Consider the following 15,043-nt stretch of genomic DNA (forward strand, 5'->3'; position numbering starts at 1 on the left):
GAAGGGCTCGTTTCTATGTGTGGTCAGCAGCAGCGTGCCCAGGTAAGACTGGAACACTCAGTGCCTTCTCCACCTTGGGCTCCACCAGCCTCCCAGGCCTCCACACCATTCAAAAGGATTCAGAGAGCTACCAGAGAGGGATGAAGAGAGTCAGCATTTCTAGAAAAAGACTGATCCACTGAATCCATGGGACTCAACAGGCTGCATCAATGGATGCTGACAGAAATGGATTCGTAGGGCTGCTCTCACATGAGGTGCAAATCAGGGGAGACCCCTGACAACTGGAGGAATGCAAGTATCACATCCCACCTTCAACAGAAGCCAAAAGGATCATATGAGGGTCTATGTTCTTGTCAGCCACACTTTGGGCCTGGGAGAATCATGGAGTCGTCTTGCAGCATGTTTTAGGTCACATGAAAGATCCTGGAAGGGAAGAGCCATCATGGATTGGCCATCCTGTTTGCTTTCTGTGGTGCAGTGATGGGACCTGGGGTCAAAGGGCTGACAGCTGTGGGTAGCAATTGCCCTGACTTTAGGAAGGATTTTGACACCTTCGCCCACAGTCCTCACATTCAAGGCAGGATGTTACAGCTTGGAGGGCTGGGCAAGGTAAATCTCTCCACAGTCTTCAAGAGTAAGCAGGAGAACCCAGGTAACTACAAAACAATCAGCATCACCTTGATCCCTGGAAAACTGATGGAGCAGCTAATCCTGGAAACCATTTTTATGCATGGGAAGGACAAGAAAATCATCAGGAGTGGTGAGCACAGCTTCCCCTAAGGACAAATCATGCTTGAACCACTTGATAAATGACTGGCCTGGTGGATGACAGAAAAGGAATGGATATTGTCCACCTGAAGTGCACTAAATCCTTTGGCACTCTCCCCCATAAGATCCTCATTCAGCTGAAAACCAGCTGAAGGGCTCCTGTCCAGAGAGTGGTGGCCAGGAACACAATATCTACTTGGAGGACAGCAGCTAGCAGTGTACCCAGGGGTCAGTCCTGTGTCCAGTCCAGTCTGGCATCTTCATTAACAACCTGGTTGATGGGGCAGTGTGTACCCTGAGCATGTTTGCTGATGACCCCGAACTGGGAGGGGCAGTTGATTTGCCAGAGGGTCATGCTGCACCTAGAGCAACCTTGAGAGGCTGCAGGGATGGATGAGAGGCCTCCTGAAGTTCAACAAGGGACAGTGCAAAGTTCTGCCCCAGGGAGGAAACAATCCCCTGCACCAGTATATGCTGGAGGCCAGATCACTGGAGAGCAGCTCAGCAGAAGAGACCCTCCAGGTCCTCATGGCTGCCAAGTTGAAGATGAGACAGCATTGTGCCCTGGGCAGCATCAGCATGAGTGTGGCCAGCAGGTCAGGGAGAGGATCCTGCCCCTCTCCTCAGCAGTGGTGAGGCCACAGCTGGAATGCTGGCTCCCCAGTACAGAAGAGAAATGGCCATACCGGGGAGAGCCCAGTGAAGGGCCCACAAAGATGATGAAGGGACCAGAGCACCTCTCCTGTGACAAAAGATGAGGGAGCTGGGATGGTTCAGCCTGGAGAAGGGGTATCATTCATACAGGAAGGAGGGCAACAACAGGATGGATCCAAGCTCTTCCCAGTTGCGCCCAGGGTCAGGATCAGAGGGCATGGGAACACAGGAGAAGATGAGGAAGCACTTTTCCTTTACGAGGCATAAAAGGAAAGTGGGGATGTCCTATGCAACCAACTCTGGATGGTGCTGCTTATGCATGGGGGGTTGTACCAGATTATCTGCAGGGGTCCTTTCCAAACTCAGCCATTCTGTCATCTCCAGCCAAAGACCCTCCTGAACACCCCAGTCCACCATTGAGCTCAAATAGTTCCAAGAGAGCTGATCTGCTTTCCTGTCCCTGCATGGCAGCCATGACCACACTGGGCAGCAGCATCTGCTACCTGCCCCTCCTTCCCCCAGATGTGATGAGAAGGCTTTGTTGGACTGCCCTGCAGCTGGGCACAAGAGCATGTGGTGGGAGTGCTGTGGCACCACAGAGCATCAGAGGACAACAAAGGAGAACAGCAAGATGACTCAGGGCTAGGCAGCAAGAAACCAGAGCACCAGACTTTGAAAAGGAAGTGAGGTCCTGGCCAAGTGTGCCTCTCCCCACTGCATGGAGAGCTGGGAGGGCAGTGACAGGTATTGAGGCCCTGCCATTTCACACCCTCCTCCCAGTTCCTCAGCAAGAGAGGAGGGACAAGCAGAGCCAAGGCACAACAGACTTCTTACATTTCCCAGAGATGGGGATGGATGAAGTACAGCCCTGCACCAAGGTCCTCAGCTGCATCACCTGTGGGAGTCAAAGCCACCCCTTCCCACAGACCCATCTCAAGCACATCACCAGAGGCCCTTGCACACACCTCCTGCCTTCACAGCCCTCCTGCCGACCTGCACACCCCCACCCAGCCCACAGTGCTGTAAAGTGATGGAGCACTGCTCAGCAGCTCAGGCCTCCATTCCTCAGCCATCCTCCCCGCTCCAGCCAGCTCAGTCAGCAGGCAGGGAACTCATCTGGAGCCTAGCCATGGCTGGGGCTCTGCTGCACACATGTTATGCTGTGGCTTTGGCAAACATCTGGCTCTGGGGCTCCCGCCCCTCTGAGTGACGGCTCTTGGTGGGAGAGGAGGGGAGGCTGGCGCCAGTGTGGTCAGCGATCCCACGCACGGCTCCCTGCGCCTGAGTGCGTGCCAGGCGCCCTGCCCTCCCAGCCCTGGCACAGCCACTGACCAGCTAAAAGTGGCCAGGGAGCGGCCATGCGGCTATTTCAGGAGCCATTCCCGGCTCCAGGGCTTTGTCTCAGCCTCCAGCACACCCGGGTCCCAGGGGAGGGAGCAGGGTCAGGGTTCGGCCCAGCGACAGCCCAGCACACGTGGCCAAGGCGAGGGTCAGACCCCATGGCTACCAGAGCCCCCCGTCCCGGGAGCCCCAGCGCAGCTGCCGGCACTGCTGGCTCGCACCTCCGGATCCCCGAGGCCCCAGACACGGGCAGGAGGCTGGCTGGTGGTCCCACAGCCAAGGCCTCCACGCTGCCCAGAGAAGCTGTGACTGTACTCAAGGATGAATGGAGCTTGGAGCAACCTGGTCTAGTGGAAGGTGTCTTTGCCCATAGCAGGGCATGGAATGAGATGGGCTTTAAGGTCCCTTCCCACCCTTCTCTGATTCTGTGACACAAACACAAGCAGCTGGGCAGAGGGAGCAGGGGCTGCCTCCAGCACTGCTCTGAGATGGGACAAAGCCTCCGGTTCAGAGGATGAGGGGACGTGGGTTAACCACAGACACTGGCAGGGAGGCAGGATGCCAATGGTGGGGCTGGGCAAGATGTGAGGGGGTCTGGGAGTGCACAGCACCTTTCTGAGAGCCCAGGGACCTCCAGGCACAGGGACCGACCAAGGCACAGAAGGACAAGGAGCGAGGTTCTGCACCTGGGCTCCCGGGTGCCCTCACTGGTGAAATGGCATCGGCAGCCAGGAGCCACAGAGCACAGGGAGCCCCATGGAAGGTGCAGGAGCCGAACAGGACTTGGAAGCTGGGGAGCAGAAAGGGGCAGGGAATCCTGGAGTGGAGCAGGGCTGGGAAGCTGGGCTATGCAGGGAAGAGAGCTCAGGGTGGGGGGATTGAACAGGGCAGCCACAGCACAGGGCAGAAATGGCAGAGCCCTGGGGGGCACTGAAGCCAGAATGAGTCCAAACCAGGGTGTGGGGATAGGTTTCAGCCATGTGGACCTCAGGCAGGCCGTGCACAGAGAAGGTCTATGCAAAAAGATGGGACAGATCAGCAAGATGTGCAGGAGAGACTGGGCTGGGGTCAGCACAAGATTGAGCATGCCAGGCAGGGCGAGCCTAGGTATCAAGGCAGGGCTGGGGCCCCCCAACATCAGGAGGACATGGAGCTGCTCAGGAGATAGCTGGGTGAGATGGGGATGTTCAACCTTGAAAAGGCTCCAGAGAAACCTTAGCGTCCCTTCCTAAAGGGGCTCCAAGAGAGCTGGAGAGGGACTTTGATCAAGGGCCAAGGGAGAATGGCTTCCCACTGCCAGAGGGTAGGGTTAAATGGCATATTGAGAAGTTCATCCCTGTGAGGGTGGTGAGGCCCTGGTACAGATTCCCCAGAGCAGCTGTGGCTGCCCCATCCCTGAAAGCGTCCAAAGCCAGGTTGGACTGGTCTAGCAGAAGGTAGGAAGGAAGGAAGGATGTCCCTACCCATGGCAGAGGGTTGGAACTGGATGATCTTGAAGGTCCCTTCCCACCTAAACCATTCTGAGATCCCACAGAGAGCAGGGAGAGGCTGGTATGTCCCAAGGGCTGTGCAGGTGGAAGAGAGCTGTCCTGGGTCGCAGTGGCAAAGGTCTCAGGAGAGAAGACAACTGCAGCTGGCACTGACCAAGGGGTGTGGGGAGAATAAGAGGGAGCAGAAACGTAGGGGGGGCATGCTGGTGACTGGGGCCACAGGAGGGGGGCAGAAGGACTGGCCCTTTGGAGGGCAGCAGGCATGGGTGGGGCTGTGGGTGGACACGGAGGGAGCTGTGTGAGCAGTGGTAGAAAGAGGAGTTCTGAGGAGCCGAGAGCTGAAACAGAGGTAAGGGAAAAGGGGCAGCTGTGAGGGGGCTGGGGATTGCATGGAGGAAGGAGGGAGCTGTTCAAGGGGGTTGGGAGGAGGAGCAGAGGATGGGGGGAGAGGAGTGCGAGGGGCTGGGGCCTCTCAGCTGCAGTGGAAAAGCTGCTGCAGCTCCAGGGGAAACGCTACTTGAATTAATCATGGCGCTGGCTGCTGTGCCAAGCCCAGGAGGAGGCTGCTGGCAGCGCAAGGAAATAACTTTCACAGGAATTTGGAACAAATGCAGCTCTTCTGGTGGTAACAACAGCACTCACCTCCCCCCACAATCTCCCCATGTACCAGTGTCTCCCCCATGCCCACAATCCTGCGTACCCCAGATCCTCCTACACGGCAGCCTGCGCCTCAGGACCACGATGCTCTCCCTCCCCTCGTTCTGCTCCCCAGCACGCTCCCAGGCGTCTCCCCTCTCGCTTTGGAAAGCTTGCCTTCTTGTTTCTAACGAGGGGGAGGCCTGTTCTGTGTTGTGCAAAGGTCTGAAAATAGGTTGATGCTAAATCCCTTGCCCTAAGAACACAAACACAGGCAGCAATGCCCCCCTTCCTCTTACCACTTTCCTTGACCGCAGTTGGTGAGCATTAGTCCTTGTGCTGCTCCACTGTCCACACATGGCTATGCTCCCTGTCCCTGCACAGCCGCCCCTTTGGCACAACCAAGGCACCAGGATTAGCCCTCCAGACTCTCTTTTGGTAATACAGTGTATGTGGCCTGGTGTAGCCTACAGATCTTCATCCAAATCTTCCTCCCTAGGGCACAGCCCATGGGGTTGTCCCACTGCTATGCATGCAGCACTGCCCATGAATGGAATCACAAATCAGAACAAAAAGTCATCAGACTTGTCCCCAAAACTGCAGAAACTCTACATTAGGTGCATTGCTGGTCAGCTTTTCACTTCTGATGTTCCCCAACCCCTTTATGTGTATGCAAAGGGAGTATGTAAAAAAACCCTGGTTCCAAAATCATCAATACTGGACATATGCAAGAATCAATAACCCACCATTGCATGGCATTCAGGTTGCTGTCCAACCAGCCCATGCTCACCACATGGGGCTCACAATTCTCTCTGCCAGAGCACAGACAATACTTGATTTAGCATGAAAAGTCAGAAAGTCCCAGAAAAACACTATCTGACCATGCATGCAGCGTGCTGGTACACAGTGAAATGTTTAAAACAAATTTAAACCAGCAGGGCGAATTTATACCAGAGCAGTGCTTCGCATCACGGACCACAGCATTGGAACGTGGTCCGGTGCCCTAAAGCTTCTGCATCATCAGCTCATGGCGGCAGAGAGGAGCAAGGCAGCCAGCTGGTGACTGTCTTCTGCTCCATTTTCTGCTGGTCCCATGTTCACTGCTACCCTGGGCTCTGTCTCCACCGGTGTTTCTTTCTCATCTCAGATCTGAACAGCGAGTTTGCTATTTCCTTTGCTTCATGCTCAGTCTGCTACTGTGTAAACACAAGTAATAAACACAGAATATGTTATGAGTTCCTTTTTCTTTCTCAGAAGCTCCGGCCAGCAACCTGCTCTGCTCATCCCCGTTCATACCCAGACACAAAGACTGACCTGGCAGACAGAATGGAGTCTGCAAGGGAGCAGATCTTCTGTAGCGATTCTTAGGTCTCTCCTGCTCACTCACAGAGATTCCTTCCTTCCCCACCTTTCTGTCCTGTCTATGGAGAGCAGACATTACTGTCTAAAAACAGTGCTGGTATTCCCAGGGTTTTCTGCTTAAAAGTGTGGCAGATGCGACAGAGAAGTAAACCCACTAAGTTCTGTGGTAACCTGGGTGGCTGCCCTGTGTCCTGTGCCTCATCTGGCAGGGCTTGCCTGTGACCTGAGCACTCATGACCATTGTGTGGGTCTGGACAAAACCCGGACCTTGACAGAGACGCTTTACTGTCCCAAGGCAGGGTGAGCCCCAGTGCCTGGAAACCATAGAGAGATGGAGTCAAGCAGGAACAATGGAACAAAAGGGCTGTGAGGGCAGCACGCTTGGCACGGGCAACTTTGGGGGGAACAGTGCTGGGCACTGGACACGGTGAGCCCTGGCAGCACCTCTGAAGCCTTCCTGCTTGAGGCAACAGGGGTGGCCACGCCAGGGCTGTGCTCCGAGCCCAGGGCTCCCCGGCCTGGCTCTGCCCAGCTCCCAGACTTGGCCGGCTCCTGCTGCATCCTCGATCAAGCCATCGGCCTGGCCAGCCTCCTTTCCCATCCTCTCACATTTCCTGGCTCAGAGGAAGCAGCAGCAGATGTGTGAGCTGTTTGCTTTGTGCCGAGGCCGCGCGGGAGTTACCTGCGCTCAGCCCAGACGCGCAGTTTCCAAACGAAACACCAGGACTAAGCCAAGGCCATGGAAACCCAGCCAAGCCTTGGTCACCACCAGCCGCCGGGCCAGCCCAGGCCCTGCCCAGCAGAGCCAGGCAGCCGTGCCCTGCACGCTCCTCCGGGTGTGCCCCAGCGCCCGGCTGCTCTGCCGGGCGCGCTCTCCCTGCAGCCTGGCCCCACGCTCGGTCAGGAGCCCAGCCGCCATCTCCGATTGCATTTCCAGAACGCCTTCCCACACGGCGAGCAGCACCGAGCAGGAAGGCACGGACAAGGAAAGAGGGGGGCCTCCCTTCGGGGGCTGTGCAGCCCAGACGGCCCCGACATGCCTGGGGCTGCCGTGCTCCCGCAAGGACACTCGGCATCTCTGCTCAGCCCCGGCCCTGAACCCACCCCGAGCCCTTCCCCACCGTGACCCCAGCCCTGCCACATCCCCACCCAGCCCACACTGGGACACAGCGTTGCCCTGCATACACCAAACCCAAATCTCCCCTGACCTTCCCTGAGGAAGGTGTATCTTCCCCCTCATCTCCCACTCACTGCTGCCCAGACTCCCCCCTAATCCTACCCTGACCCGTCCCCAAGCCTCCTGATCTATGCCATCCTACACTTGCCCCTGCTCCACAAGCCTTCTCTATTCCACATCTGGCCCTTGCTCCCACCCAGTTTCTCCTTCCCACCACACTCCTACCCCATCCCTCGCACTCACTCCCCAACAAGCCCCTCTCCAGCACTCCCACCCCACTCCATCAGTACCTGCACACACACACACACACACCCCCAGCCCCTCCTCCTCAGCCCAGCTCACAGCCCTCATGCCCCTGCAGTGTACCCACAGGGCACCCATAGGCTGCTCTTTCTTGCCAGCTCCAAATTTTCCTCCAGGGTGACCTAGAGACCCCTTTTCCTGGCCAAATCACAGGACCTTCTCCAGCTTTGTCTTATGGACCCCAGAATTCCTGTTCCTCCCATCCCCTTGGGCACCTCTCACTAACGTGGCTCCAGAGCTTCCCATGGTCCCAGCCAGACATCTCTGTGCCCCACACCTCTAGCAAAGAAGTGCCCCCAATGCCACTGGTGCTTGTCCCAGTGGACAGCCTGGATGCTGCCATGGTTGGCAGTGCCTCACTGCACCCCCCACACCTGCCCTCATCCCAACTCAGCCAGCTGGTATCACCTGTCCCCAGGTACCAGGGCTCCAGGGCCTGATCCGCAACAGAAAAACCAAACACAGGGAACACAGAATCCAAATGGCATTGCTAGCTCATCATGGGGTCACAGAGCCTTTGGAGGCCCAGCAGCTCTCCAGCTCCAGCCCCAATCTCTTGCCACATAAAGGCTGGTACCACAGCACATGTCTCAGCTCATTAGCTCATTAGCACAATTAATGCTAATGCTCACAACCAGCCTTACCAACACTGATGAACTTGGGCTAACAACCTCACAGAGGGAGAGGGAAGTTCGAAGCCTGGCTACAGGCAGTTTCCTAGAGATAGTATCCTGTTCCTTAGCCCCATTTTGAGTGTTCTGGCTGCAAGGTGGCTCCACATAGATGGAAGCGAGGCCTGGCACAGCAGGACCCGGCTCAAGAGAGGCCCACACTATGCTCTGCATGATGGGCAGCCTTGCGGTGTGCCCGAGGTCAGTGGCATTGCCCACTACTTGCACCCAGAAAGGATGGAGATGACTTGGCCCCATTCCGGACTCACGCCAAGTGTGGGGATCCCCACTCCGACATTCCTGCTGCAAATGCCCATCAATGCCTGCATGACACCTGCACCAAACGCCCTGCCATGGCAGGTCTCCCACCCCAGGCTGCTCACAGCCCTGGCTGTGCCCCTGCTAAGCTCAGCCCTCAATATCTGTACCTACCTGCAAGAAGCAGGTCCCAACAGGGGTGTTCTCTTTCAGGGACACGTTGTAGAAGTTACTCCTGAACACTGGCTCGTTGTCATTGACATCCTGCAAGGCCACGTGCACCACAGCTGAGGAAGAGAGGGCAGGGGTTCCCCGGTCTGTGGCCAGCACAGTGAGCTGAGGCTGAGGGTCCTTCTCATAATCCAGGGGGGCAGCAGTGGTGATGATGCCAGTGGCAGGGTCAATGGTAAACCAGCTGGAGTGGGTGTCACGGCCATGCAGAATGCTGTACCGCACCTCCCCATTGGGACCCTGGTCCTTGTCACGAGCTGTCACCTGCAGGACAAAGCTGCCTGGGTACACCACCTCGGGGATGCTCTGCTTGTACTCCTGCTGGTCAAAGAGTGGGGGATTGTCATTAACATCCATCACCTGCAGCACAAAGGCTGATTCTGCCCGGAGGGGGGGTGTTCCTGAGTCCGTAGCTGTCACCCGTAGATCATAGGAGTCTCTTTCTTCCCGATCCAGAAGCTGATCCACACAGATCAGATAGATGATGTTATCCTTGGTAGTGAGGGCAAACTTGCCATCTCCTCCCTCCAGGGTGACATTGACATTAGAGTACTCTCCATAGTCTGGATCGGACACAGAAATACGTGCCACATACTGCCCAGGCTGGGCTCCCTCGGAGATCTGTGGGGAGCCATCCTCGCTCAGAAAGATGATAGTCATGGTGGGCTGGTTGTCATTGTAGTCACGCACATGGATAGTGACAAAGGCTGTGGTGACCTCAGGATGGACAGCCTTATCCCTTGCCTGCACCACCAGCTCATGTACCTTCCTCACTTCATAGTCCAGACCCTTGTTGAGCTTGATGACTCCAGTGCGAGCATCTATGGTGAAGTACTGGTCAGGATCGCTCTGCCGTCGGTTGATCTCATAAATCACATCCCCATTGTCACCTTCATCTGCGTCAGAGGCAAAGACCTGCAGGATGCTGCTGCCAGGCTTCAGATTCTCTGAAATGAGTGTATGATAGCGGCTCTGGTTGAAGCTGGGGGCATTGTCGTTGATGTCCTGAATGGACACATCCAGTGTCATCTGGGTGCTCCGGGGAGGAGAGCCACCATCGTAGGCTTCCAACAGCAGCGAGTACGACGAGCGGTTCTCCCGATCCAGAACGCTGCTGACCACCAGGTCCAAATACAGGACCCCATTGGGCCCTCGGCGTGTTTCCAGGCGGAAGGCCTGCCCCACATTCCCTTCCTTAATCATATAACCTTGTGTGTTCAGGAGGCCACTGTCAGCATCAAAGGCTGGGTCCAAGGGAAACCTGCTTCCAATGGGTGTGTGCTCTGGGATCTGAAAGGTGCTGTGCTGCTTGGGAAACGCTGGGGCATGGTCATTGATGTCATTCACTTGGATGTTCACTTCTACCGTGATGCCCTCTGGGGTGACAGCAATGAAGCTGTAGCGGTCCCGAGTCTCCCGGTCCAGGACACGAGCTGTTTTGATGATCCCAGTATTCTCATCTATCCCCAAGTCAGTGGAGACGCCGCTGCCCTCCTGTGCTGAGATGAAATACATGTAGGCACTAGTTTCAGGGGGCAGGCCAGCACTGATATCTCCAATGATGGTGCCAGCTGGCTGCTCCTCATCTATTTGTAGATCCAGGGTGCCCAGGACAGCAGAGCCCATCCCTGCTCTCAGGCCCCCAAGAATAAGCAGCTCCAGCAGAAGCATTGTTGACCTCTTCATTTGCTCCATGGCTGGCAACCAGCAGAGCAGAGGGTGGCCTGATCTCCTTTGCAGAGTTTGCTTTAATCCTGCCTGGAATGCAGACCAGAGGATACTGGTAAAGAGGGAGCAAAGGAAGGACAGAAAACAGCCTGCAGAGGGAAGGCCTGGGGTACCTGCTGCCCAGTCACTATGCATCGCCTGTCCCTCACAAGAAGCAAATGTGACAATGTGTCAGCGACTGCCCAGAACAAAGGCTTGGGACAGCACCTGGAGTCAGGTCACACCTGACAGTGCATCAAGGTGAGCAGCTAGGGCCCTGTCACACAGGTGCTTCCTACATCCTCAAGTGCTCTTTCCAGCCACTGCCCGCCTGGCAGCACTGGCATCAGCTGCCCCAGAGCAGCACGGCCCTGTGTCTTTAACAGCTGCATGCTTCCCGTGAGGTTCGGAGCCTGCCTGCAAGAGGACAGAGGTTTTTGGGCAAACAGCAGCCTTGCATTTCTCCACCCTGAGAAAAGCTGGTCTCAAATTACAAGATAGCTCGGGAGTCACTGGTTGGGACCCTAGCCCCCACCCCCTCTCTCCCCAGCAGTGTGCCTTTCAGGACCTCAGGGATATAGGTGCCAAAAACCCATGAAGTGAGCACAGAACCGGAGTGGGCTTCCATCCAGTGAACAATAAATCAGAAAGGATGTATTGCAAAGGATGTGCCCACAGCTGGGAATGCCCGGGAGAAAAATCAGACCATGCTCATTGTTTGGGCTGGCACGGAGATCCGTGGGTGCCCCAAGCTGGTACCATGGAGGGCGGCGGCGGTGCAGCAGGAACGCAGCGACTCCTCCGAGCTGCCAGCTGCTCCGTCCCACACCCTCCGCTGCTCACTCCCCTCCTTTGTCTCCTTCTCGCTGCTCCTTGCTGGCTCCGACTCCTTCCCTCCCTTTCCCCCGTAACTGCATTTCATTGCAGCAGTGGGGGAGGGACGCAGAGCCAGCACAGCTCCTGCAGCACTGCAGCCGGACACGGCACACATTCCGGACACACTCCCTGTGCCCGCAGGCTGCCAGCCCCCTGCACTGCCCACCCCTCCTGGTAACAGCCAGGATAACCCAGCATCCAAGGAGCTGCTGAAGAACACCAACCCCAGCGCTCGCTCAGCCCCAGCGAACGAGGCTTCGTGGTCTGCAGGGATGGCGGCAGCATGAGCTCACACTTGGACTCTCTTGAAAGCTTTTGCTGCTGGTCCCATAACCACACTCAGGAGCCGCTCATGTCAGATGCAGGAGCAAGAACCTCCCTGTCTTGGAGGATGGAGGTGGCTGACAATGCCCAGTTTGGAGACTAAGAATATCAGCCCTTGCCCAAAGAACCCCATGGCAGTGTTAACCCTTTCCAGGGAACATATAATGATATCCTTGTCCTCCTTTCCCACCTCGGATCAGCTGTCTATATTTTTTTTTCTATGGAAATCCTGGGTTAGTGACAGAAACAAAATAATTTAAAAGTATTTTCTACTCATAAAGAAATGCCTACTTCAACGGGAATCCAGTCTGAGGCCTGTCCAACATTTTAAGGTAAACCCACATGCTCTTCTTGCACCCAGCAGGTGAGAACCCTCACAATGTCCTAGGACCTGAAGTCAAAAGAAGATAATTTTGTGGGCTGCAGTTTGGGAATCTGCACTCAGTGGCTCTAGATAGGTCTGCCTCTCTACTGGAGCTAGTTCTAATTCCCCAGATGGAGGGGTGACTGCCCACCCCTAAAACATGCAGTGCTGGGGGCATGGGGTCTGAGGTAGCTTCTGTGATGAGACTGCACCATTCCAATGGTGCTCCAGATGCTCAGGTCATGTGAAGGGCCAGGGCAGAGGAGCTTAAAGGCTTGGCAGGAGCTTAGACAAAAAAAAAAAAAAAAAATGTGAAGAAAAGCAGGTAGAGGGCCAAGATTCCCTGGGGCAACCTCAGTGACTAAGGACAGGATGGGCTAACAGTTCTTAGTAGTGTCTGTAAGAAATCAGAGCATAGACATAGGGAAAAGCCCACCTGGTTTGATCAGTAATATTGCTCTTGAGAAGCCAGTGAGGCTTTGTGGGCTGCTGGAGGGGAGGAGAGAAACTTGAAAAGCAAATCTGGGGAGTGTGAAGAGCAGCTGAGAGCATTAGCACAACCAGGGCACAAAAATTAGAGTCCCTGGGCTGGAAAACGGGTGATGAAAGCCTGTGTAAGCTTCTTCAGTTTGATTCTCCCCGGATGCAATTGAGTAGTTTCACAGCAAGCCCATCTTTCAGAAAAAGGTGCAAGTGAACAGTTACTAGACTGCACCAGTCAGAGGTGGGCAGAAGGCATCCTTGGCACCAGCAGATCTCTGCTACAATGAGGTCTGCAGGCTTGGGTCACAGGGAAACAGCAGTGACCTCAGTGGATGCAGAGTCACAAAATGTGAACAGCTGCTTTCAGTTAGCAGAGAGCTCAGCGCAGGGGCTGGCTTGGCCGGTCCGTGTAACGTGAGCCACACTGCCCCCCTCCCTCTCTGTCCCTCCCACCACCGGGCACCCAGAGCTCTTGCGAGGAACGGCAGCAGGAGTCTCTGAATAAAACTGCCAGGATGAGAATCTCTTCACAAAGGTCTTTGAGGCCCAGAGACATGGTGAGGAGGTTGACAAGAAGGGCATCTAAAATGGAGTGAGCTACAACATCCATGTAAGCCTAGGGCTGACAGGCTGGGGCACCAGGGGAGCGCAGCCTACACTTAGCAGATGTGTGACATTTTGAAAGAGAAAAGATATGGAATTACTTTGGGACCACTGTGTGCTCCCTTGCCAGTGGCAGCTTGCTCCTTTGTGTCAGCGACAAGAAAGGGGGAAGTGGGCTCACAGCAGCCCCAGCAGAGGATCTGGAAAGACAGCACCCACTGTGCATGCCACAAACAGATGTCAGAGTGCTGGCTGTGCAAAGGCTCCAGGAAAGCTGCAGATGCTGCTGGTGCCATACCCTAGGTCTGACATGAGAGGCCATGACTTGTGTAATGATGTTTTTCAGACTCCAGTCCAGGAAGCCCGTTGAATCTTTGTTGAAGACTGGTCACGGACCTGGAATATGCCTTCCTCCTGTACATTCACACAGATTCTCTCTAGTTTCACATGATCTGCCCTCGGAACCATGCACAGCCCCAACTGGCCTGCAGTACAGCCTTGGGCTAACTACTCGCTTTCAGCCTCTACTCACCCTAACACTGCCTACAGCCACCTCCGTGCCTCCTGGCTCTCCTACCATCTCCCACCTGGGCCTTCAGGACCGGCACCTTTCTGCTCACTCCAGCCCGGCCACACATCCTCACCACCCTCTGATACGGGCCCCGGGCAGTCAGAGCGGGGGTGCCAGTCCTTTCCTGCGGATGCAGTTAAGCCTCTACTGCATCCTTATGAATCCCATTTTTGTGCCACCTTGGGGCTCCCCGCGGGCTCTCCTGTCTCTCAGAACGCATCCCCCACAAAGGAAAGTCTAACGAAATATTTCCGCGCCGGAGCCAATTCCCACAGTCCCAGTCTCGGGACATCCCCGCGCTCCATCGGCCCCTGCCAGATCGTGCCCATCGCCAACGCGCTGCGGGGCCTCGCCTGCTCCTCGTACACCGGAGCCGCCGGCTGTCGGGGCTCGTTCTCTCCTGGGGCTCCCCAGCCGCCGCTCCCTGTCCCCGTCCCGGGCGCTCCCGGACGTCCCGCACCGGGCGGCCTCGGTGCCGGCGTTCTGCCAGACCCGCTCCCCGCTCCGCCTGGGCTCGCAGCCCCCGCCCGGCGCCTCCACGGCTCCGCCGAGCGCCCTCCCCTCGGCGGGTCTGCCCTGCAGCGGCACCGGGAGCCCCGGTCCCGTCCTGTCCCGTCCCGGCCGGCAGCTGCCAGCGCCGGGGCCGCCAGCGAGCCCGGTCCTGCCGCGGGTCCGCGGTGTTGCGCCGCCTCGGGCGCGTCCCCCCGTCCCCCCCCGCCCCCCCAGCTCCATTGTCTCCGCGGCGGAGGCAGAACAAAGCGCCTGGTCCCGGTCCCGGTCCGGTCCCACCGCGCGATGCCACCACCGTGCGGGACAACGGGCGGGGGGCGAGCTAGGGCCAGTCCCCGGCGCTGGGACTTACACTGCGCGTCCCGTACCGGCGGCGTTCACATCCCGCAGGGTCCGGCCCCGCCACCACGTCCTGCAGCCTCCCCGCTGCTCCGGCGCCACGGCCGCTCCGGTACCGCCGGCCGCTCCAGTGCCCCGAGCGCTCCGGTGCCGCCGCGGTGCCGCGGCCGCCCCGGTGCGGCTGTGGCCCTGCGGAGCGCTCGGCGGCGGCTCGGCGTTGGCTCGGAGCTGCCTCGGCGCGAAGGCTCCTGATGAAACCCGACCCAGCGCCGCCCTCAGCCCCTCGCTCCCTCCGCCGCCCCCTCCCCGCCCCGCACCGGAGCGCGCCGGCGGATCGCGGCCTCGAGGCGGCCCCGGACGGGCGAGCGCGGTGCG

General features: G+C 57.2%; 1 protein-coding gene across 2 annotated transcripts in view; it reads right to left on the minus strand.

Moving 5' to 3' along the window:
- Nucleotides 1–14,773, minus strand: part of DCHS1 (dachsous cadherin-related 1) — a 43,056-nt gene extending 28,283 nt beyond the window's left edge. Inside the window, exons 1-2 of one of the 2 annotated variants that reach the window (XM_033052195.1) lie at nt 14,682–14,773; nt 8,835–10,649 (exon numbers count right to left, since the gene is read on the minus strand). In XM_033052195.1, coding sequence (XP_032908086.1) covers nt 8,835–10,586 — 1,752 coding nt within the window. In that variant the 5' untranslated portion in view covers nt 10,587–10,649; nt 14,682–14,773. Of the gene's footprint in view, nt 1–8,834; nt 10,650–14,185; nt 14,228–14,681 lie in introns of those variants that run through there. The other variant, XM_033052196.1, reaches the window with a different exon arrangement.
- Nucleotides 14,774–15,043: the final 270 nt, after the last annotated feature.

The sequence above is a fragment of the Catharus ustulatus genome, chromosome 2, assembly GCF_009819885.2.
Source record: "Catharus ustulatus isolate bCatUst1 chromosome 2, bCatUst1.pri.v2, whole genome shotgun sequence".
Classification (NCBI taxonomy): Eukaryota; Metazoa; Chordata; class Aves; order Passeriformes; family Turdidae; genus Catharus; species Catharus ustulatus.